This window comes from Rhinoraja longicauda, chromosome 27 (genome assembly GCF_053455715.1).
Source record: "Rhinoraja longicauda isolate Sanriku21f chromosome 27, sRhiLon1.1, whole genome shotgun sequence".
Classification (NCBI taxonomy): Eukaryota; Metazoa; Chordata; class Chondrichthyes; order Rajiformes; family Arhynchobatidae; genus Rhinoraja; species Rhinoraja longicauda.
In genome coordinates this window covers 14,827,365-14,849,847 of record NC_135979.1, presented here as the reverse complement: position 1 = coordinate 14,849,847, position 22,483 = coordinate 14,827,365, and the positions used below count along the sequence as shown (strand labels likewise).

Here is a 22,483-nt window from a genome sequence, read left to right as displayed (position 1 = left end):
AGGCAGGTGAGACTAGTGTAGCTGGGCCATGTTGGTACTGGTAGGTGTGGGTGTTGGGCTACAGGGCCTGTTTCCACCCCGTGTTACACTGGTCTGGGATGAACGTGTATAATAATTGAAGGTCCATGGTGATGATGAACAAGCTGACACCAAGAAACGACAAACTAGTGACGTGAGAAGGAACTGGACTAGTGCCAAAAGATGGAGTAGTTGAGGCCAGTTCATTGGCTATATTTAAGAGGGAGTTAGATGTGGCCCTTTTTGCTAAAATGATCAGGGGGTATGGAGAGAAGGCGGGTACAGGCTACTGAGCTGGATGATCAGCCATGATCATATTGAATGGCGGTGCAGGCTCGAAGGGCCGAATGGCCTACTCCTGCACCTATTTTCTATGTTTCATTACCTGTTGTTGGAGCTTTGCCAGGGCAGGGTGAGGGTGGAGTCGATGGGCAGACGTCCCGCTTTAAACGTCGCCGAGGACATCTCCGTCCCGGGCTCGCGGGGCCGGCTCAAACCGTCGCCGCACGCGCGACTCGCGCGCTCTGATTGGCCAGGTCTCCGTCCGGGTTGCCGATCCGGGCTGGCGCTCGTCACCCCGCCCGCTCTCCCATTGGCCGCGGATAGACCTTGTGTGTGATTGGACGCCGTCGCAGCCAATCAGCGCCCGCCGCCCTCCCTCCCTCCCTCCTCTCGTCCGTCTGCCCATCTCAGCGCCGAGCCAAGATGTCGGCCGTGCGTGTGGTCCTAACTCCGCCCAGTCTCTCTCGCTTCTGCGGGGCCATGACCGGGGCGCTGTTGGGCGACTGCATCGGTGGGGAGTTTGAGGGAAAAGAGCTGGTCAGGATGCAGGATGCGATTGAAGCCGTTCAAGCCTTAGAGGAGGAGAGGCAGGAGGAAGGTAAAGGCTACTGTTGATGGGCACATTGGCAGCAAAGCACTGAGGCACGCTGGAGGTTCGCCGTGTTTCTGCGAGCTGTTGACAGCAGGTTGACAGCCAATAAAGTCTTTATACATTTATTTTATTCCACCCGAAATAACTACAATATTTGAGAAACTATTTCATTTAATTTCTTTCATGCGTTCTTCTCCATGTGTTTCTCGATTGTGTACAGAGACCAACATGTAACATCATTGCCATCGTTATTACTTGACAGGTTTTGTGTGAAGTTTAGTTCAGGTTGTCAGTTACAAATTTTAATTCGGTGATTTAGTATTTTTTTAGTTCTGAGATTTTTTCCTAAAATGGATATTGCTTGCATTCTTCCTCTTAAGGAAATGTATTATTTTCTCTTTGTTAACTTGCATTTCCTTTTAATGTGTGGCTGGTGTTCAATCTGCATCAGTAAACAAGAAATTGGGGTTCTGGTCCAACTCCAACCCGTTTTCTTTTGTGCCTTGGAAAAGGTAGAAAATATTTATTCAGGGAAAAATGGATAATTCATTCATTGCCCTATGAAGTGATATAGAGCTGAGGGTTCTATGAGTGCAGGTGATTAGTTCCTTGAAAGTGGCGGGGTAGAGAGGTTGATCAAGAAGGCTTTTGGGATCTTGGTCTTTGCCAATAAGTGTATTGAGTTTAGACATTGGGATGTTATGTTACAATTGTACAAGATGCTGGTGAGGTTGCATTTTGGAGTATTGGTCCCCCTGATAAAGGAAGGATTTTATTAAGACACCCTTAAGAAAGAGTGCAGAGAAGATTTATGAGGATGTTGTCAGGACTCGATAGCATGAGCTATACAGAGAGGTTGAGCAGGCGAGTGCAGGAGGCTGAGGGGTGATCTTATAGAGGTACATAAAATCATGAGGGGAATAGATAGGTTTAATGCACAGGGTCCTTTACCCAGAATAGGGGAATCTAGAACCTGAGGACATGGGTTTAAGGTGAGTGGGGAAAGATTTAACAGGAAATAGAGGGGCAACTTTTTCACACATATGTTGGTGGGTATATGAAATGAGCTGCCAGTTGAGGCAGATACTATAACAATGCTAAAGAGACATTTGGACAGGTGCATGGATAGGAAAGGTTTAGTTGGACTAATGTAGATGTGGTATTGCCAGGTTGTCTGCATCGATAGTCGGCATCGCCAAGTTGTGTCAAAGGACCTGTTTCCATGCTGTATGACTCTAATGTGCAAAACTTTAGCGTTGAAAGAAGAATATAGATATTACACATGTCCATATAGCTGTTAATTTAAAAAGGGAAGCTTAAATTACCTTAACTCGGGGATCTCACATTCACCTTTCATACGAGACATGTTTTGACATGGGGAGTAGTGAATCTTTGAAATTTTCATTTAAGAGGTGCAAAGATGCTCAGTTGAGCAAATAGAAAGCTGATTGATAGATCTTAATGGAATCAAGGAATATGGGGTTCATGTGGGAAATGGAGCTAAGGGAAAGAGATCAGGCATGGTCTGGCACAGCACAGCAGAGCTGCTTTCTCATAGCTCCAGGTATGCTGGTCCTGACCCATGCTGCTGTGTGGAGTCTGCATTTTCTGTCTGTGACTGCGTGGGTTTCCTTCAGGTGGTCTGGTTTCCCCAACATCTCAAAGATGTAGGTATTTGTAAGTCAGTTGGTCACTGTAAATTGTCCCCAGTGTAAATGGGATTAATGGGAAAGCCGGAAGAATAGGTTACAATGAAAATGGGCAGGGGAATGAGTTTGTTCTGAGAGTTAGCATAGACTTAATGGGTCATAAAGATGTTGCATATTGTGCAAGTTGACCTGTTGAAAGTGTAATCTGTACTGTGAGAGATGAAGACAAAGCGGAGTTGTTTCTTCGGCTGGGGTATCTCAAACCAGTGGTCGAGGAGTCAAAATAAAGTAGCTGGCATTTCAGGGCAGATGTGAGAAATCTTTTTATCAAGAAGTCAGTAAATCTTCATAATTCTGTACAGTAGAAGAACTACGGAGGCTCATTGGTCCAATATATTGAAGATAGAGATCAAAGCTGTGAGGAGAAAAGAATAATTGAATTTAGTGCAGGAAACTGGCAATAAGATTAGAAATGAGTCCTAATTACATTGCATGCACGAGGATGACATACTCCTGCATCTGTTTACTTTCTTCTGATAAGAGGAATGCTCTTATTGTATATACGAGGGGGTGAGAGTATGATGAATGAAGGGTATTATATTTGTTACTCACAATGTGGTACTTTTAATGGCAAATCTAAAAGTAGTTTTGGTGGCCTCTTTGCAGGATACCTCCATTCCATCTGCAGAAGGGACCCTGAGGTGCAATCTCCATACTATGTCCACTTTAACTTTCTTTGAACACCTTTGTGGCTCCTACATAGGTTTATGGAGCAACTTCTGGTATCTGATCAAACACAGCTGAACGCACTATGGGAACTGCACTCACCCCCCTGCAGGACCTATACATCAGGAGGTGCAGATCCAGAGCCAGCAACATTATGGGGGATCCCTACCACCCCAGCAATGGACTGTTCCAGCTGCTACGGTCAGGCAAACACCTCCGCTGTCACGCTGTGAAAACAGAGAGGATGAGACGGAGTTTCTTCCCACAGGCCATCAGGACTGTTAACTCTCATATCACCAGGGACTAATTTAATTTACTGTATTAATTTATTTTTTGTGTTAACATTTTTTTTTCTATTCTGTTTTGTAGTTTAGCACAATCCGCAGGCATTGCCACTTTGATTTCACTGCACATCTTGTGTATGTATGTGACAAATAAACTTGACTTGACTTGAAATATGTTATAGCCCAAATGCTTCAATGAATTCAACAATTTCAGGCAACCAACCCTGTCTTTGTTCTGCTGAAAGGTTATCAACCTCCAACATTGACTCTGTTTTATTCTCTGCATTGATTCTGTCTGAACTGCTGAATATTTCCACCATTCTCATCTTAAAATGTGAAAGTCTTTCCACTGTGAATTCAACACAAGAAGTGTAATAGTTTGATTAAATGTGCCGCTCCAACTACACACATGAAACGGCCCATTTGATTGGCATTCTCACCACAACCAGGCACTAGGTTGTCATGGTGTCTCATTTGTGAGATGAGCTGCTGCAATTTGGCAGCAGCTCCCAAATCGGCAACCCCTGCCTCTGAGAAGTAAAATAGCTGCAAGTGCATGGAGCTATCATTGCTTCCAAGTTTCTTCCTATCCTTATGTGTCGTTATTCTCTCATTGAATTCCCTATGTGACAACATTATGGAGGTTCTTTTGCACCACCATCATCTCAACAATTAGATGGGCGCAAAATTTCTGTTTGCCAATGATATCCATGTGTACAGAATAATTAAATAAAGACATGTACCATGTACTGGCCGTACCTGAGTTATGAACAGGTTCCATTTCTGAGAATAGTGTGTAATCTGATTTTGTTTTTGTAAATCGGAAATTAACAAAAGTGGGAGAGGATCACAGAAACAGTTGTGATGGGGGACAAGCAGGCTCGGGTAGAGCGGCCATCAGCTGGCCTCACGGTCTCAGAGAGATAGCGAGCAGTTCTGATCAGCTTCCAGCTCTGCTCCGTCAACCCAACTTGTGAATGTTGTGGGTTAGCGGGGAGATGGGGTGAGAGGCATGCTGAAATGCCTCATTCCAACCCGGCAGAATATGCCTGCAGCAGCCAGCAATTCCACAAATCCATCTCTCCCTGCTCTCCCAAATACCCAGGGAAATATCCTTCTCGACCCCAAGTCTTAGTTGATGTCTTACAACTGATTGCTTAACACAATTTATTTTACTTTCAGGTTCATTGGTGTATTCGGATGATACGGCAATGACTCGGTGTGTGGCACAGTCGCTGATAAGTAAACAAGACTTTGACGAAGTGGATATGGCTAAGAGGTAATGTTTTACAGAAACTGGGTCTTGGGAATTCTTTGCTTGGTATTTTATTAAATTATCATGCCTTATTCTATTCTGGCACAAAAATTGTAAATATGATCATATAACTTCCCATTGTATTTTGTATATAATATTGATCTGTCACAGCTCCTGAGATTTGACTTTTTATTGTTCAAATTCACTTATCTATAATAGAGAAGAAAGGCACCTTGAGAGACCACTGATTGTTTTTAACCATCTGCGGTGCTAGTTTGTTGTACAGTTCTCCACTCTTTGTTGATGTCATGAAATTAGTATGGTTATCAGATCTTCATTTAATAAAAACATTTTTTGCTGTTTGGTGTTTGCTGTTTTGTTAAACTTTTTTTCTGGAAGCAAACACTTTAATCCTTTCTTATATTTTGTGTGTGCTGTGTACAAATAGCAAGCATGCTTCCATATCTCTGGAAGGTGATCTAAAAATGCTGCGTAAGCTATTTTAAGGGTCTGGATTAGTTCCTTCAGTTTGCTGTTTTCCCAAAGCCACTGTTTCACAGTGGTAATATACAATTTAGTATAGTTGAAGGTGAGAATAGAGATTGTGTAGCCACATTGTCCCTTGAGCTTGCAACGCCTTTTAGTGCAATAGTGGCTGATCTGTGGTGTGACTCCATAAACACACTTGCCTCGTGTACCTTATTTAAATTAACAAAAATCTCTCAATCGCAGATTCATTTTCTTAGCGTCAAGTAGCTATACACAACAGAAACAAGCCATTTGGCCCACCATGTCCATGCAAACCAAGTGGGCAAACTGGGCTAGGTTTATGTTTAAGTTTATTATCCTTCCTCCAAGCCAATTCGGAATCTATTTGGCTAGCTCGCCTTGGATTCCATGCTGTGTAACTTTCTAGACTTTCCTCCCATGCAGGGACCTTGTCAAAGCCCTTACTAAAGTCCATATAGACAATGTCCACTACCCCAGTATTCTTGCTATCTTACTTTTGAAAGCCTTCCACTTGCTGTTCTCTTGCCTGCAAACACACTCCCAGTCAACCTCTGTAAGTTCCCGTCTAATGTTTCCAAATTGGGCTGTGCCCCAATTTAGTGCCTTAACTCGTGGGGCAGTCCTATCCTTCTCCATAATTACTTAAAGTTAATAGAATTATAGCTATTGGTCCCAGTGATTTCCCCCATTGACAACTGTCTTGTTTCAGTGGATTTTGTGCTTTACAGTGCATCCCAATTTAATTTCTAATATGTCTGGCATAATTTTTTAAGGTTAATTCCCTAATTCCAAAGTTTCCCTATCAAAGAAGAATGTTTTGTTATTTGCCTTACCAGTTTCCCTAAATACCTTAAAATCCTAACTGAGTCATTCCTTAACATTGTAGATTGCAACGCTGTAGCTAACCTCTCCTCGTAAGTAGAGTCCAATTATCATTCTGATAGATCTATACTGCCCATGTTGGCTCCCAATACTCCTTGTATGAGCAATCCATGGCTTCTTATACATATCAAATTACTTTAACTCCATATTCCCACTTCCAGACTATTTTACATCTTAAAAATCTGAAATCTATTTGTCTTTTTGATTTTTCTGTATCTTTCCTTGTTATTTTTATGATCTGTTTATATCTCCCAAATTTCATTATTTGAACACATTGTTCTAGATCCAGAATGGATGGCTTGTCTCCTAGCTGTATGCAAATCCATATTCCAAAGGCTTGTCCAATCAATTCGTCAAAAGGTTTAATGAATAAATTAATCTTTAGATGCGTCATCCAACTATTTTCCAGCAGTATATTTCTATTTAGAATATGTATTACAATGAAAATCCACCAGGATATTAATTGTATTTGTACACCCTTTTGGCCATCACTGAAGACCTCCCTCTGTGGGAGATCCCTGATCATAGTCCACTTTTTTATAACAGGGTTTTTAGTGTTCTCAGGCAGTGATTAAGTATTGTACATGTAACATACTGCTTGGGAGACAGCTGGTGATTTATGTTACACAAACAAAGTAACCTAATAACTGTGGGGGTCATTCTGAGTGAATTGAAAAGACAGCCTCTCCTGGAAGAGTATTTTGTACTTAGTGGATTGGCGTTAATAACGCAGTAAAAGTGTAAACGATCAACTAAATTATCTATTTTTACTTGAAAATTGAATTAATAACACAATATAAGTGATGCATTTGTTTTCCTGACTTTCTGTTGAAGTATTTGTGGTTTTTGGGCAAGTAAAAAACAAACTGCTTGAGAACTCGGAGGGAGAAACCGTGTCCATGCGGGGAAATGGACCGATGACGTTTTGGCTCAGGACTCTGTGCCTGACCATCTGAGTTCCTCAGCAGTTTTGTTTTTTTGCTCAAGATTCCAGCATCTAGTCACTCGTGTCTCTATGATACAAGTTAGTGTCTTTATGGAGGGTCTTTCTTTTTCCCCTTTGTCTCTTAACCAAGTGATTTATCATTCTAGTTAATTTCATATTTCATCTGAATTGACCCAGCTGCTTTCTGAACTCTGCCTTTAAGATCCTTTTGTTGAATGAGTCAAATATTTTCTTCCTATCTGAGTTCTGGCAACGGTCCCAACTATGATCCTTCAAGTCAGCACATAACTTACTCATCGATCATGAGATCGTGCATTACTGTAAGCTGCAGTCAACAAAAACTGATAATTCCAGGATCACCTTCAAGGCTGTAGACAATCATATATTCTTATCCAACCTTAACTTCCTCAATTTTCACCCCACAAAAGCCCTCTTCTTGACCTCTATAGTTACTGACACATCCATTTTTTCCACGTTCCATACTTCAAATTAGTTTATTGCCATATACACCATGGTGCAATGAAATTCCTAGTTCACATGAAGGTCCTAGAGTAAACATGGGAATGCTTTATGGACTTTCAGCAAATCTTTGACAAGGTATAAACTGAAAGGCTGCTAAATATTTGCACTATATAGGGTTGGGGTTGGTTAGCTTAAAAACGATTTTGGAAAATAATATTAAGATCTGATTCTGAATGGGAACATGAGATTACAGATGCTGGAATCTTGAACAAATGACTCGAAGGACCCGACCTGCATGTCATCTGTCCATTTCCCTCCTAAGATGCTGCCTGACCTGTTGAGTTCCTCCAGCAGTTTGATTTTTTTGTTCCCCACAGATTCTGAATGGGTGGTGTTGATCCTCTGTGTTTAGTTCTGGGTTCACTTCTTTGAACTGTGTCCATCATCAAGTTGGATATTGGCTTGGAGAAAATAATGTCAGAACTTTCAGATGATGCCAATGTGAGAAGTGCAGTTAATTTATTTTGAATATTAATGGAGCGATACAGAATTTTGTGCCATCGGGAACTGAATTAAAAAGGAGCGACAATAGAACAGTTTTATAAAAAATATACAGGTATGCATTTCTTAATGTAAGATGATGTGACCAAGTTGAAAGCATTCCATTCCTAGCTTTTTTTGGCTGGATGAGATGAATAATAAAATGTATAACTGTTTGTCTTTAGGAATTTGTTCGACACAGCAACAAAGTTTTTTTAATATGCGTTCTTCAATCTCTCAGGTTTGCTGAAGAATATAAAGAACAGCCACACCGTGGCTATGGAAGTGGTGCCATTCGTGTATTTAAGAAGCTTCTTAACCCAAACCTTAATGATGTTTTTAAACCTGCGAGGGAACTGTTTAAGGGAAAGGGCTCCTATGGAAATGGCGGTGCCATGAGGATCGCTCCGATAGCACTGGCATATCCAGATATTCAGGATGTTATAAAGGTCAGCTTAATGCATATTGGATATTTATTAAACAGCTTTATTTTTGGTACTTTTTTTCGCCACCGTTTCCTCTTCTCCTCCAGCTATTTATAATCATCCTTGGGTAGAATATTTAATCATAAGTATTTTATGGTTTTGTTTGTCTATTACCATTACCACTTTAACAGTTGTTCAAACAATGGATGCCTGTGCTTACCATTATATAATTTTTTTAGCTTATTGTTAACCATGTTAAATTACCATTCAGCCCAATTGCAATTGGACTATAAAAATAAAACTGCTCCTGTATGGTTGGGGGTGGGTGTGGGCAATGTCAGCTGTTGAAGCAGCTCCTTTGGCTGGTTATTAAAATGTCATTTTGTGCTAATTGTAAATAGTTTTTGTTCACCTGCCAATGTTTATCTGTTCTAGTAGATCTCCTGGGGCATTACTTATGGTAGGTTAGATGGTACTCCTGTTTTTTAAGACAGGAGCATTACTTAATATGCCCCAAGTGTATGCCCCAAGGAAATGGTTTTGGGTAGACTGATGGGACTGAAGGCTGATAAATCCCCAGGGCCTGATGGTCTGCATCCCAGGGTACTTAAGGAGGTGGCTCTAGAAATAGTGGAAGCATTGGAGATCATTTTTCAATGTTCTATAGATTCAGGATCAGTTCCTGTGGATTGGAGGATAGCAAATGTTATCCCACTTTTTAAGAAAGGAGGGAGAGAGAAAACGGGTAATTATAGACCAGTTAGTCTGACATCAGTGGTGGGGAAGATGCTGGAATCAATTATAAAAGACAAAATTGCTGAGCATTTGGATAGCAGTAACAGGATCATTCCGAGTCAGCATGGATTTACGAAGGGGAAATCATGCTTGACAATTCTACTGGAATTTTTTGAGGATGTAACTAGGAAAATTGACAGGGGAGAGTCAGTGGATGTGGTGTACCTCGACTTTCAGAAAGCCTTCGACAAGGTCCCACATAGGAGATTAGTGGGCAAAATTAGAGCACATGGTATTGGGGGTAGGGTACTGACATGGATAGAAAATTGGTTGACAGACAGAAAGCAAAGAGTGGGGATAAATGGGTCCCTTTCGGAATGGCAGGCAGTGACCAGTGGGGTATCGCAAGGTTCGGTGCTGGGACCCCAGCTATTTACGATATACATTAATGACTTAGATGAAGGGATTAAAAGTACCATTAGCAAATTTGCAGATGATACTAAGCTGGGAGGTAGTGTGAATTGTGAGGAAGATGCAATAAGGCTGCAGGGTGACTTGGACAGGTTGTGTGAGTGGGCGGATACATGGCAGATGCAGTTTAATGTAGATAAGTGTGAGGTTATTCACTTTGGAAGTAAGAATAGAAAGGCAGATTATTATCTGAATGGTGTCAAGTTAGGAAGAGGGGATGTTCAACGAGATCTGGGTGTCCTAGTGCATCGGTCACTGAAAGGAAGCATGCAGGTACAGCAGGCAGTGAAGAAAGCCAATGGAATGTTGGCCTTCATAACAAGAGGAGTTGAGTATAGGAGCAAAGAGGTCCTTCTACAGTTGTACCGGGCCCTGGTGAGACCGCACCTGGAGTTTTGGTCTCCAAATTTGAGGAAGGATATTCTTGCTATTGAGGGCGTGCAGCGTAGGTTCACTAGGTTAATTCCCGGAATGGTGGGACTGTCGTATGTTGAAAGGCTGGAGCAATTAGGCTTGTATACACTGGAATTTAGAAGGATGAGGGGGGATCTTATTGAAACATATAAGATAATTAGGGGATTGGACACATTAGAGGCAGGAAACATGTTCCCAATGTTGGGGGAGTCCAGAACAAGGGGCCACAGTTTAAGAATAAGGGGTAGGCCATTTAGAACGGAGATGAGGAAGAACTTTTTCAGTCAGAGAGTGGTGAAGGTGTGGAATTCTCTGCCTCAGAAGGCAGTGGAGGCCAGTTCGTTGGATGCTTTCAAGAGAGAGTTGGATAGAGCTCTTAAGGATAGCGGAGTGAGGGGGTATGGGGAGAAGGCAGGAACGGGGTACTGATTGAGAGTGATCAGCCATGATCGCATTGAATGGCGGTGCTGGCTCGAAGGGCTGAATGGCCTACTCCTGCACCTATTGTCTATTGTCTATTGTACAAGTAAGATGGAGCTTTCAAGTCATGGGTCTAATAGTAATCAAAAAGCACTGCACTGGAACAGGTGGGAAATTCCTTCAAAATGTTTTTTACAGGAAGTCCTCAGGTTATGACTGTCTTTGGTTTCTGAGAACTGTTCGTAAGTCAGAAACGAACAAGAATAGTTTGTGGGAGAGGATCGCAGAAACAGCTGTGATGGGATAGTGAACAGGCATGGAGAAAGAGACCTTCAGCTGGCTTCACTAATCACTGAGTGAGCGGGTTTTGTGCTGGTCTCCCAAATGCTTCTTCCTATGTGTGGGGTGCCCATAAACTGGGTGTTAACCCATGGAGAACCTGTATTTTGCAGAATGGAAGAGATTTTTGAAATGCAACTTTTCGGTTTTATTTTTAAAATTGAAAGTTGATAAAAATATTGAATGGAATATAGCAGTCATTTCAGATGTTAGTCTAGGGAGAGCTTTATATGTATGTCTGTGGATTTTCTGAATCATTGCTCGGGTTGAGATTGTTGAGAGGTTTGCAAAGACCTCGAGGAGAAGGTTAGGTAAATTGCTGGAGCAAATGCTGTTGCTGACTTCAAATTCTGACCCAACATTTTAACACCTTTGAAGAGTTTAGGATTGTTTATTTAATACTTGCTGACAACTGCCCTGATATTATCCCTATAGTGTTGTTTTGTTGTAAGGAATTATCTTCTTACTGCTCAAATTGTCATTGTATGAAAACTAATAACATTGACATTCCTTTCTTATTTTAATCTTTCCTTTCATTATTCATGAATAAAACAAATAACATGTCTTGGCCCAACATAATTTATTTATACTGATGAAAGTGATCTATTTAAGCAACATTTGCAATTAAGTCCACTTTTGAAACAACTTAAATTATTGTTTTGACATTTCTCTGCATTGAACTTAGAATTTCATATGTGTTTTTGCAAAGGTTGCACTAGCTCTGGAGGAATATCTTCATTCATTCTAGTTGGTAAAATGCAAGGAGCATACAAGTTTCATAATTAATCAGCTAAAGGAAAGCAGTTTTTCCACTCTCAGGGCAAATTAGCTTGAACTGATTTGACAATATAGTTCTTTATCAATTAAATTAGAAGCAGGCACTATCTTCTACAATAATACTGTTTTGTTTTGTTGTGGGACAGTTTGCAAAGAAAAATGCAGAAGTGACCCATGCATCCTCACTGGGCTACAATGGCGCTATCTTGCAGGCCCTTGCTGTTCATCATGCCTTGCAGGGGGTGTTGAAGGAGGACAAGTACTTGGATCACCTAATTGAGGAAATGCAGTTGATCGAGAATGATGAAAAATCTCGTTTAGATGCAAAAGAGTAAGTACAGACCTAGGGTGGCCTCTTGTGGCCACCACTTTATTTCTCCAGTAATTTAGTGTTAGAAGTTCTTATGGTCCTGTACACATAGTCTATGGTTAATTTTGTGAATAAACCCAGGTTGAACTGCATTGAAGAACAAAAATATTTGACATACAATTGTTTTTTACCACCAAAGAATGTATGATTATGGCAGAAATTGGGTACAATTAGTTAACATCCAGCTTCCTGTCAACTGATAGATTTATACCTTGAGGAAGGATTCTGTGAACATCTGTCTATTGTAAGTTTTTGGTCTATTTCTATTTTGTGTTATCACATTTTGTGTTCTCTCATACCATATTCCCATTACTCAATGCAGTGTAGAATTCTTCAATTGTTAAATCCAGATTTTGAACCAGCTATTAGAATTCAAAGGCAAATGTAAACTATATTTACCACAGAGAGACACAAAATGCTGGAGTAACTCAATGGGTCAGTCAGCATCTCTGGAAAAACTGGATAGGTGATGTTTCAGGCCAGGATCCGTCTTCAGACTGATTGCAGGGGGGAATGGGGGAAAAAATGAGAAGAGATGAAGCCAGACAAATCACGGCTGGCGACAGATATCCTTGGCGAGGGAGGTTTCCTGATATGCATGTTGTTGGATAGAAGCAGGTGGAAGCTCAAAAGAAAACATCATTGTGAACTGTTAATCTTGTTTAAGGATTTTTGGTGGAAACCAGTGCAAGATCAGCAAGGGTTCAAGGTTCAGTCTGAAGAAGGGTCTCAACCTGAAATGTCACCCATTCCTTCTCTCCAGAGATGCTACCTGTCCCACTGAGTTACTCCAGCATTTTGTGTCTTTGTTCAAGGGAAGGGATTGGTTGGTTTGGGGGCAGGGAAAGGGAAGGGAAGGGGAAGGGGGGTGTTTGTAGAAGTTACTTAAAATTGGAGAATTCAATACTCATGCCGTTGGGTTGTAAGCTTCTCAGGCGGAATATGAGATGCTGTTCCTCCAGTTTGTGTGTGGCCTCACTCTGGCAATGGATGAGGCCCAGGACAGAAAGGTCAGTATGGGAATGTGTCCTGAAGAATTTACTAATTTCATGTCCCAATCTATGGCAGAAGCCTTTTCCTTTGCAGCAAACTATCTTGCCAAGCTTTGGGAGTTTGCTTAACTTTGCATGCAGAATGGATTATACCTTAAAACATAAATCTATGTACTTGGTATTATTAAAGTTTTCTGAAAATCACTTTCTATTTTAAATACTAATTATTTCAATATTTCAACTAATATTAAGGAAAATTAGACCCATCATCAAAAAGAAATAAGAATGTCAAAATGGCAAATCTTAAATTATTAAAAAAGTCTAAATGGTAATGTATCATTTAAACAGTTCATGGGTATTGTCTTTTTGTGTCTTTAGCAGACATACTCTCTAGATTTTTTCTCTCCACTTAAAGTTGGAAATGTATTTGAGCCAGCTAGTTGTCCTGCCATTTTGGGATAATATTAAGATTTGGAGACTGCACAATAACCTGCAAGGGAACTGTTGTAATCTTGTATGGTAAAAGACCATAGTTATTTTTGATGACCTGGGCAGGAGGAAGACTGACTGTGTTACAACAAAGAATGTCGTTATCAGTATAGTAAAAAATCAGTTTGGAGCTGAGGATGTACATATATTACAATGGTAATATCATCATGGCGTTTAAGGCCTATGCCATAGAAAATAAAGCATCCAATATGCTGTTTGCAGCATGTAATATGCTTATGGCTTCAGATCTATGTTGCATTGCCTTATTTAATGGAATTCGCTCATATTGTGGTTTTATTTAATTTTTCTCGCTTTGTTCATTCGGTGGTTTGTTTAACGGAGGAAATTACTTTGGGTATCCTTAATATCAGCATGACCGTCTTTCAACCAAATGTCTAGGAGCATGAGATAAACTCAAGGTCACTCAATAGATGTTTAAAACAACCATTATGTTATAATCGCCAAGTAATTAGCTTCTGTGATTTCTAGCCCTGATATTGTGTGCACATGGTAGCTGAGATGGCTCTGGTAATAATTACTGGTGACCAGAAGGAATATTTAGAATTTGTAGGAATCGTATTGTTTCCATTATGTAAGATCAGGCATAGCCGTGGGACGTCCAACACTTCATTCAAGACGTATTTTTGTCACATGCAAGAAAGTTGAAATACTGGTGCAATGAAAATCTTGCAGCAACATCACGGGTGCATGTAATGTACATGCAACTAGAGAAATGTTTGAACACTCTATTTCCTTCTTGGAGATCCATGCAAAAGCTGCAAAGAGAAGAAAAGACCAACATGTTCCCCAGTAGCATGGAAGTGACAACCCATAAATTTCTATTAAAATTTTGGATTGCCTTCATGACTACTCATGCTCATTGCCTTCAGCCTTGCTCAAGAAACATGTAAAACATCTGTACAACATTAATGTTGTCAAAAAAAGATAAAATGCCGGAGTAATTCAGCGGGTCAGGCAGCATCCCAGGAAAACACAGAGATGGTGTTTCAAGTCGGGATTGTTCTTCAGTGTGATCCATGATCATTAGAAATGCTGCATGACTGCTGATTTACTCCAGCACTTTGTCTTTTTTTGTAAATCAGCATCTGCAGTTCCTTATGTCTCCATTTATGTTGTGAATATGCATTCTTGTCAATATGTTACCAATTTATACAATTTCTATATCATTTTGAAAGTGTTTTATTAGGTTGGTTCTTACAGGCACTATTTCAGACCCTTTCATGGCTTGAATACAGGCCTTTTTTAATTGCTATTGATACTACAAATTTAAATTAAACTATTTAACTTTTGATGAGTTATCTGCTGAATAATTTTGCTCAGTTTAAAAAGGCAGATTATTGTTATTCCTTTGGGGGTGGGGCGTAGTTTATGTTCTAATCATTTTTAAACAATAAACCATAATATTAAATCTAATTGTTTCTCATTTAATTGCTTTTCCTAATTTGCTGCCAAGTCAACTTGAATTGCTGCTTAAGTTGGTGAAGTTGGTGCTAAAAGAATGTCAAGGAGATGAGTAATTACATATGCTACGTGGTTGTTACTTTGTCTTTGGTGTCTGGGCTGAATGGAATACTTAATTTTTTTTTAATTCGTTGGATTAAAACTCATTTTCGGTGTATATAAATTCTTGGCTTTGTTGCAATGCTTGCATTATTCATCCTTTGTAATTTTGCTGTTTTAGCATTAAGGGAGTAATCTAGCCTTTTCTGTCTTTCGTGTATTGTGATTATTACGGCAAAATTTGAAGCTTTCACAATTATATGGCAATTTCTTTTAAACCATTTCTTTAAAAGCTGGGTGGGAGTAATCCTATTTTTTTTCCCAAATCATTTTCCATTGAGAAGTTCCCCAGGTAATCTGTTTGCATTAATATTCCCAATATAATCTTGGGATATAAGGGCTATATTATAGAATTATTGGGTTGGGGCAAAAGAACAAGAGAAGCAAGAGTGGGTTAGCATATGATGAGCGTTTTATAGCACTGGAACTCTACTCGCTGGAGTTTAGAAGGTTGAGGAGGGACCTCATTGAAGCTTACAGAATAATGAAAGGCATAGATAGAATGAATGTGGAAAGGATGTTTCCACTGGTGGGAGAGTCTAGGACCAGAGGTCACAGCTTCAGAATTAAATGGCGTTCTTTTAGAAAGAAGGTGAGGACTACCCTTTAGTCAGATGATAGTTAATCTGTGGAACTCATTGCCACAGAGGGCTGTGGAGGCCGTCAGTGTGTATTTTTAAGGCAGAGATAGACAAATTCTTGATTAGAATGGGTGTCAAGGGTTATGGGGAGAAGGCAGGAAAATGGGATTAGGAGGCAGCCATCATTGAATGGCGGAGTGGACTCGATGGACCGAATGGCCTAATTCTACTACTATAACTAGTGAGCTTTTGAATCCAGTTTTTTTTCTTTAGCTGTATTAGCTTTAAATATATTTATTTTTTCTAAATTTAAAACAGGTATCTTATTTTCAATTTGTTAAACTCCATTCCTGTTGTCTTTACTTTTCAAAAAAGACTTCATCTGATTCTTCTCAAAAATTGAGCATGCATTTTGCTTTCAACTTGAACATAGCCATAGTGACCTTAAGAATGAATAACTTTGTACAGAAATGAACTAACAAGTTCCAAAATATTTGGAGAGGAATCTGAGAGAGATTAATTCTGTTTTTGTTTGGTGCTTAGACATGCACAGAGTATTTTACTTCATGACCTTGGTTCATCCACATCCTCAGCTTAGATGTAATTCATGCACAAATGTGCATTTTGCATATTGTAATATTCCTAAAAATAATCAACAATTTATTGGAGACTAACTTGAATTGTATCTGTGATTTGTTACATGATAAATTGTTCTTACATTTCATAATGGGTGCACGAAGCAATGTTTTCACAAGCTGGATATACTGTAGCGAATATGTCTCCAAACTTCCTTTTAAATGGGATGGTGTGCCATAAGTGGGGAAGTGTGTGCAGGATTTGTGGTTATTTTGATTTGTTAAGAATTTTGAGCAGTTAAAGGTCTTTGGAAATTCTTCTGCAAGATGATACTTAAAATAATAAATATATGAACCATAAAAATTCAACCTTGAAAGAAGATTAGAATAGGATATACATTTTTTATATCCCAGGGTTAAAGTTTTGAAAGAGCCTTGAAGTCATTTCTTTTTTAAAAATTGCTTATGTTTGCTGTGAACATATAATAGGCGCCTCTGATCGGGGATGGAGGTGAGATATGATCTTTTTTATGGAGCATAGTTAGAAAATTTGATCATGGCATGATTAACTGCTATTTTAATCCCTTTTATAAAAAAACTGAATTCCCACAAAAGAGAATATTTTTATGCTAAATTATTGCAAAATAAGTTTTACTACAAAGCTACTGTTGGACAGTTAGGGTTTCATGTGCTATTGATGTTTTTGTTTTTTATTTTCTCCTTTGCATAATATGGAAAAAACTGTCTCTAGCGACCTGAGGTTAATCTTGTGTTTCAAAATGCAAAGTAACTAATTGTGCTTGGTTCTGGTGGAGGGGTTCTTTATCTTAAAATTCAGTTCTTTTATTTCCTCACAGATTATATGAATTGTTTATTTTTTTCCTTGATTTTCTATTTTTATGTACACTTGGAGTTTTCTTGTAAAAGTGTGATCTGCTCACTTTTCATATTAATATTTTCACTAATGTGAGCACAAAGGTTTGTGCTAGCCTGTTCACTTGCTTTCTAATATGAGCAGCTCTGTGTTTTGTTTTTACAGACAAAGATCATGGGAAGCATATTTGGTCCTCTTACTGGCTCACTTTTACATTAAATCAATTAGTAATTTAGAGTGTATATTATCTTCTCTGCTTGAATAGCTATGATTTAAGTATGTACCAAATAAGGAGTTTTGTAATGAGCAAGATTCAAAGCAGCCACAGTAAAATTGGATTTCATAAAATCTGATTAAAATGTGGAGACCTGACATCGTAAGAAGGGCCAACTGGATATTAAGATTTGATGTTAAGATTTTATATTTTTATTTTTAAAAAATACTCCTCTTTACAATGGATCACCATGATTTATACAAGATTTCTCTGGAGAATCTTAAATATTTGAGAAAGGCACAAAATTGTTTCTAAGTACATTATAACACTTTTCCACAAAAGTTGATGTGGAAAACCTATTAAAAGCAAAGAGCTCTTCCCTGTTTGTATAATCTAATAGTTTATTCTCTTCCCTTTTTTCTAGTTTTCAAGAGTTTCCTTTTTGCAATAGACTGAAGAAAATGAAAACATTTTTATCACGAACAGATGTTTCAAAAGAAGAGGTCATTAATGAATTGGGTAAGAGTGCTGTTTCCATTTTCTACAAATTTGTGTATTTATTAATTTGCAAATGTATTCAGTTTTGTGGAATGGCAGGAAAAGAACGGAGAACAATTTAAGTTGAAAAAAATTAATTGGAAGTGAAGAAAGCAGCTGCTCCCTGCCAATCTAATTTTTTGCATTTAACTATATTGCTTCAATGCCCTGAGAATTTTTGAATTTACGAATTTAACAGAATTGTACTTTTATGAATATTGTCAACATATTTATCACAAACTAAAAATAATTTAAATATCTTTTGCAATAAGAAAATTCATCACGTGCATCACTTTCCTTTGTAAGACAAATATTTACAATTTTTGAATATAATCAAAGAAGCACTATGTCGCCTTTCCATATTTTGCCTACATTTCAAATGTATGCTGGAGCATTCACCGTTCAGTGGGAGATGAGGGGGAGAGATGATCATTCCATAGTGTTGCTGATAAATATGAAATTTTAATCTTGAAATTGTAATGCAAAATGCTTTGTTTTCTGCATTTCTGTTGGCATCTTTAAAATGAATTGTCGTAAATGTCCACTCAGTTCATCGTTTGTTTTCTACACACAATGATCATTCTTCCTCATGCCGTGTGAGAATTTCTGCTTTGTTTGAATATCAGGCGCAAAGCCAACCATTCCAGCAGAGTACTGTGTTTCTGCAATTCATCTCAAGCTAGTGCATCTCTTAAATGTATTCTGCAATGCTTTGTACCTTTTACAGATATCATTTGTTTCTACTATGCCTGTAAGGTTTGTGCAACTTTTGTTTTCAGGAAATGGGATTGCAGCTTTTGAATCGGTGCCAACTGCAATTTATTCCTTCCTGAGGTGTATCAATCCTGATCCAGAAATTCCAGAAAAGTACAATGGGCTTGAAAGGACAATAATCTACAGCATTTCACTAGGTGGTGACACTGATACAATTGCCACAATGGCAGGAGCAATTGCCGGGGCCTATTATGGAAAAGATCACATTTCACAGACTTGGCAGAGGAGTTGTGAAGCCTATAAAGATGCAGATTATTTTGGGGAAAAATTGTGCGAAATTTACTGCAGTCGCCTTGCTTCTCTAAAAACAATGGGATAGAATTGATTTTAAGATCTGTCGTTGTCATTAAGAATATATATTCAAATCTCAAATAAATGTATGTGGCTGTGAAAAAGAACATGTCATTTCTGAGTCCAGTTGGTTACTTTATGGGTTTATGGGTTTTATTTCAATTGAGCAATTTGTGTATTATATTTCAAAATGGTTGATATTGTTTTAACTTTAACAAAAAATAACAAAAGTGTTGCAAAGAAACTTCAATTGTAATTCCTTTCTATACAACCACAAATCTTGGAGAAAGAGTTATATGTATAGCGTTTTAATTCCTTATTTAAATGAATTTGTTACGTTGCCTGAATAAATTAAGGATGGACTGTAGTTACTGGTATCTTGACTATGTTTGGAGCTTCAGTCATGGAGATGTTCCTTTTGCCAGGACAGTAGGTTTGTGATTCCTTCACTGCTTAAGTGCTCTGTTTAAACCTTTTGTCATGGGTTTGTTACTTAAACACCACACGAACTCCATACACCATAATACTAACCATTGTATCAATACAATTCAAACTGTAATATTGAGTGTATTTGATTTAACAAACCTGGGATTAGGGATTGCCTATTCTCCCCTAAATGGAGAAGCATGCCTGATGGAACAAAATTTTTATGTAAAGTTTAAAGGTAGTAGGGTGAAGGGATTAGTTGTCATTGTAGCTTGATATCTTATCTGTTTTTGTGTTAAATTCTAGAGGGGAATAGAAATGAATGCAATTGAACATCCAGTCAACATCTAAATAACCAGGAAATACTTTTCGTGTTACTAATGCATAAATGTAGATATTGTTATTGTCTAAAAATAGACTGTAAATATAAACAGATTCTGTATATTGGTCCCCATAATATGCCAAAATCGGTTTAACTTTGAAGTGTTTCAAGCTAATTAAGATAATAAAGATGTTTCCTTTTGATTTATCTGAGCTAAGCGTGGATAAGCTTTACTACACGTCCATTATACGTACGATATATAACATTGCCTGCTGCATTTCATAATAAAAGAGTTAATTCTCTTGGGATTTGGGAATTCAGGTAAATGCAAATGAGGATAACATGCAATTGAAGAAACTGTTCTGCAGTGTAAGTCTTACTATTTACAGATAGGGTATCGCAGGATGTAATTGTGATATATCGAAACCATGATTTTCAATTTCTTGGCCATCATGGGCAATGTAGCTGTCGTGTTTGGGCTTGGTTTATGTAAACTAACTTCCTGTACATCAGTTTAAAATTGTGGTTTTAACAGCTCAGTGGGCCCGAGATTGTGAACCACTGATTTGAACCATCCGTTCATTCTTCAGAAAAAGCACCAAACTTATCATGGGGAAATCATTGAATAGGAACTGGATTCATTGAATAGAATACTGTCCTGCCTCATTCTGGCATTAATGAACTACTGCCCCTGAGGTTATATGGTTTGGGAAAAAATGTTTATTGAGGTTTCCATTTAAGCTATACACAATAAATGAATTGGTCAGTGTGACTTACACTTGCCGCACAGTCTCCCCACTCAATCCCCAAATAGTGCAAGGTGCAGCAGTTTTTAACATTTTTGAAAATATTTAATATAGGTCTAAGTGAGTTTTTTTTAAGTGCCAGGTTGTGTTAATGATTTTATTGCACCACAAGTCGTTGCATTCCATTCTTAGTGAACTACAGTACCCTCCATAATGTTTGGGACAAAGACCCATCATTTATTTATTTTCCTCTGTATTCCACAATTTGAGATTTGTAATTTAAAAAAATCACATGTGGTTAAAGTGCAGATTGTCAGATTTTAATAAAGGCCATTTTTATACATTTTGGTTTCACCATGTAGAAATCACAGCAGTGTTTATACATAGTCCCCGCGTTTCAGGGCACCATAATGTTTGGGACACAGCAATGTCATGTAAATAAAAGTAGTCATGTTTAGTATTTTGTTGCATATCCTTTGCATGCAATGACTGCTTGAAGTCTGTGATTCATGGACATCACCAGTTGCTGGGTGTCTTCTCTGGTGATGCTCTGCCAGGCCTGTATTGCAGCCATCTTTAGCTTATGCTTGTTTTGGGGGGCTGGTCCCCTTCAGTTTTCTCTTCAGCATATAAAAGGCATGCTCAATTGGGTTCAGATTGGGTGATTGACTTGGCCACTCAAGAATTGAGCATTTTTTAGCTTTGAAAAATTCCTTTGTTGCTTCAGCAGTATGTTTGGGATCATTGTCTTGCTGTAGAATGAACTGCCAGCCAATGAGTTTTGAGGCATTTGTTTGAACTTGAGCAGATAGGATGTGTCTATACACTTCAGAATTCATTATGCTACTACCATCAGCAGTTGTATCATCAATGAAGATAAGTGAGCCAGTACCTTCAGCAGCCATACATGCCCGGGCCATAACACCCCCACAGCAGATGAGGTGGTATGCTTTGGATCTTGGGCCATTCCTTCTCTCCTCCATACTTTGCTATTGCCATCACTCTGATATGTTAATCTGCATCTCATCTGTCCACAATACCTTTTTCCAGAACTGGTTGGTCTTTTAAGTACTTGGCAAACTGTAACCCGGCCATTCTATTTTTGTGGCTAACCAGTGGATTGCATCTTGCAGTGTTGCTCCTGCATTTCTGTTCATGGTCTTCTGTGGACAGTGGTCATTGACAAATCGACACCTAATTCCTGAAGAATGTTTCTGATCTGTCGGACAGGTGTTTGGGGATTTTTCTTTATTATAGAGAGAATTCTTCTGTCATCAGCTGTGTCCTTGCCATTAATCCAGTCATTGGTTTCATCATAAATATTAGAACATACCAACCTGTTTTCGACCTATTTTTGTGGTAAAGTTCAAAATCTCAAACTGTTTTTGTGAAGTTTAGAGGTGTGCTTCAAGATAGTATTTCCCTGGAAGAATATTAGGCTTGGAAAAGTTGCTGCAATCTATGAGGAATGTCCATCATTTAAGAGAAATAATCATGTCCTCCAGTTGCCTTCCTTGTTTACAACAAAATGCTGTTAGATTTTGGTGCTAGAGATGATAGAAGAAAACACAACCATATATAAAATAGTCATTGAGCAAGTGTACTATGAAAAGACTGGGATGAATTGCTCCTTCAAGATACAATCCAGAATTCTTTCTCCGAATATACAGGAGTGGAATTTCCACATCATAACCTAGAAAAGAGAAAATAATTTGTTTGGTAGTAGCTGCAAAAAAAATAAATCCTTGGACCCAAATAACTCTTTATATTCACTACTTTGTAAATCACAAATATCAAACGGTGATCTGCAACTACTGCACTCCATTGCATTGTTATTTGAATCCATTCAAATATTTCATGATTTTTCAATACCTCACTGCAATTCATGTTTCTGACTCTCACCCTGAACCTTATCCATGACCATTTCTATCTGTTCTTTATGATGACAGAAATTGCTCTTCACCTTCTGTTCAAACAAAAAGGG

General features: G+C 38.6%; 1 protein-coding gene across 1 annotated transcript; it reads left to right on the top strand.

The window, feature by feature from the left end:
- Positions 1–723: 723 nt before the first annotated feature.
- On the top strand, positions 724–20,495 carry adprs (ADP-ribosylserine hydrolase). Its single transcript, XM_078422942.1, has 6 exons — positions 724–898; positions 4,734–4,830; positions 8,388–8,595; positions 11,874–12,058; positions 17,828–17,922; positions 18,720–20,495. Exons 1-6 carry the CDS (start codon positions 724–726, stop codon positions 19,031–19,033), a joined length of 1,074 nt encoding a protein of 357 aa, XP_078279068.1. The 3' UTR covers positions 19,034–20,495.
- Positions 20,496–22,483: the final 1,988 nt, after the last annotated feature.

What these genes read in the sequence shown, in the direction of transcription:
- adprs (XM_078422942.1), top strand. Translation starts at nt 724, where the DNA reads ATGTCGGCCGTGCGTGTGGTCCTAACTCCGCCCAGTCTCTCTCGCTTC. An exon ending in GAAGTGGATATGGCTAAGAG is followed by an intron (nt 4,831 to 8,387) that starts GTAATGTTTTAC and finishes TCAATCTCTCAG; the next exon opens with GTTTGCTGAAGAATATAAAG. An exon ending in ATATTCAGGATGTTATAAAG is followed by an intron (nt 8,596 to 11,873) that starts GTCAGCTTAATG and finishes GTTGTGGGACAG; the next exon opens with TTTGCAAAGAAAAATGCAGA.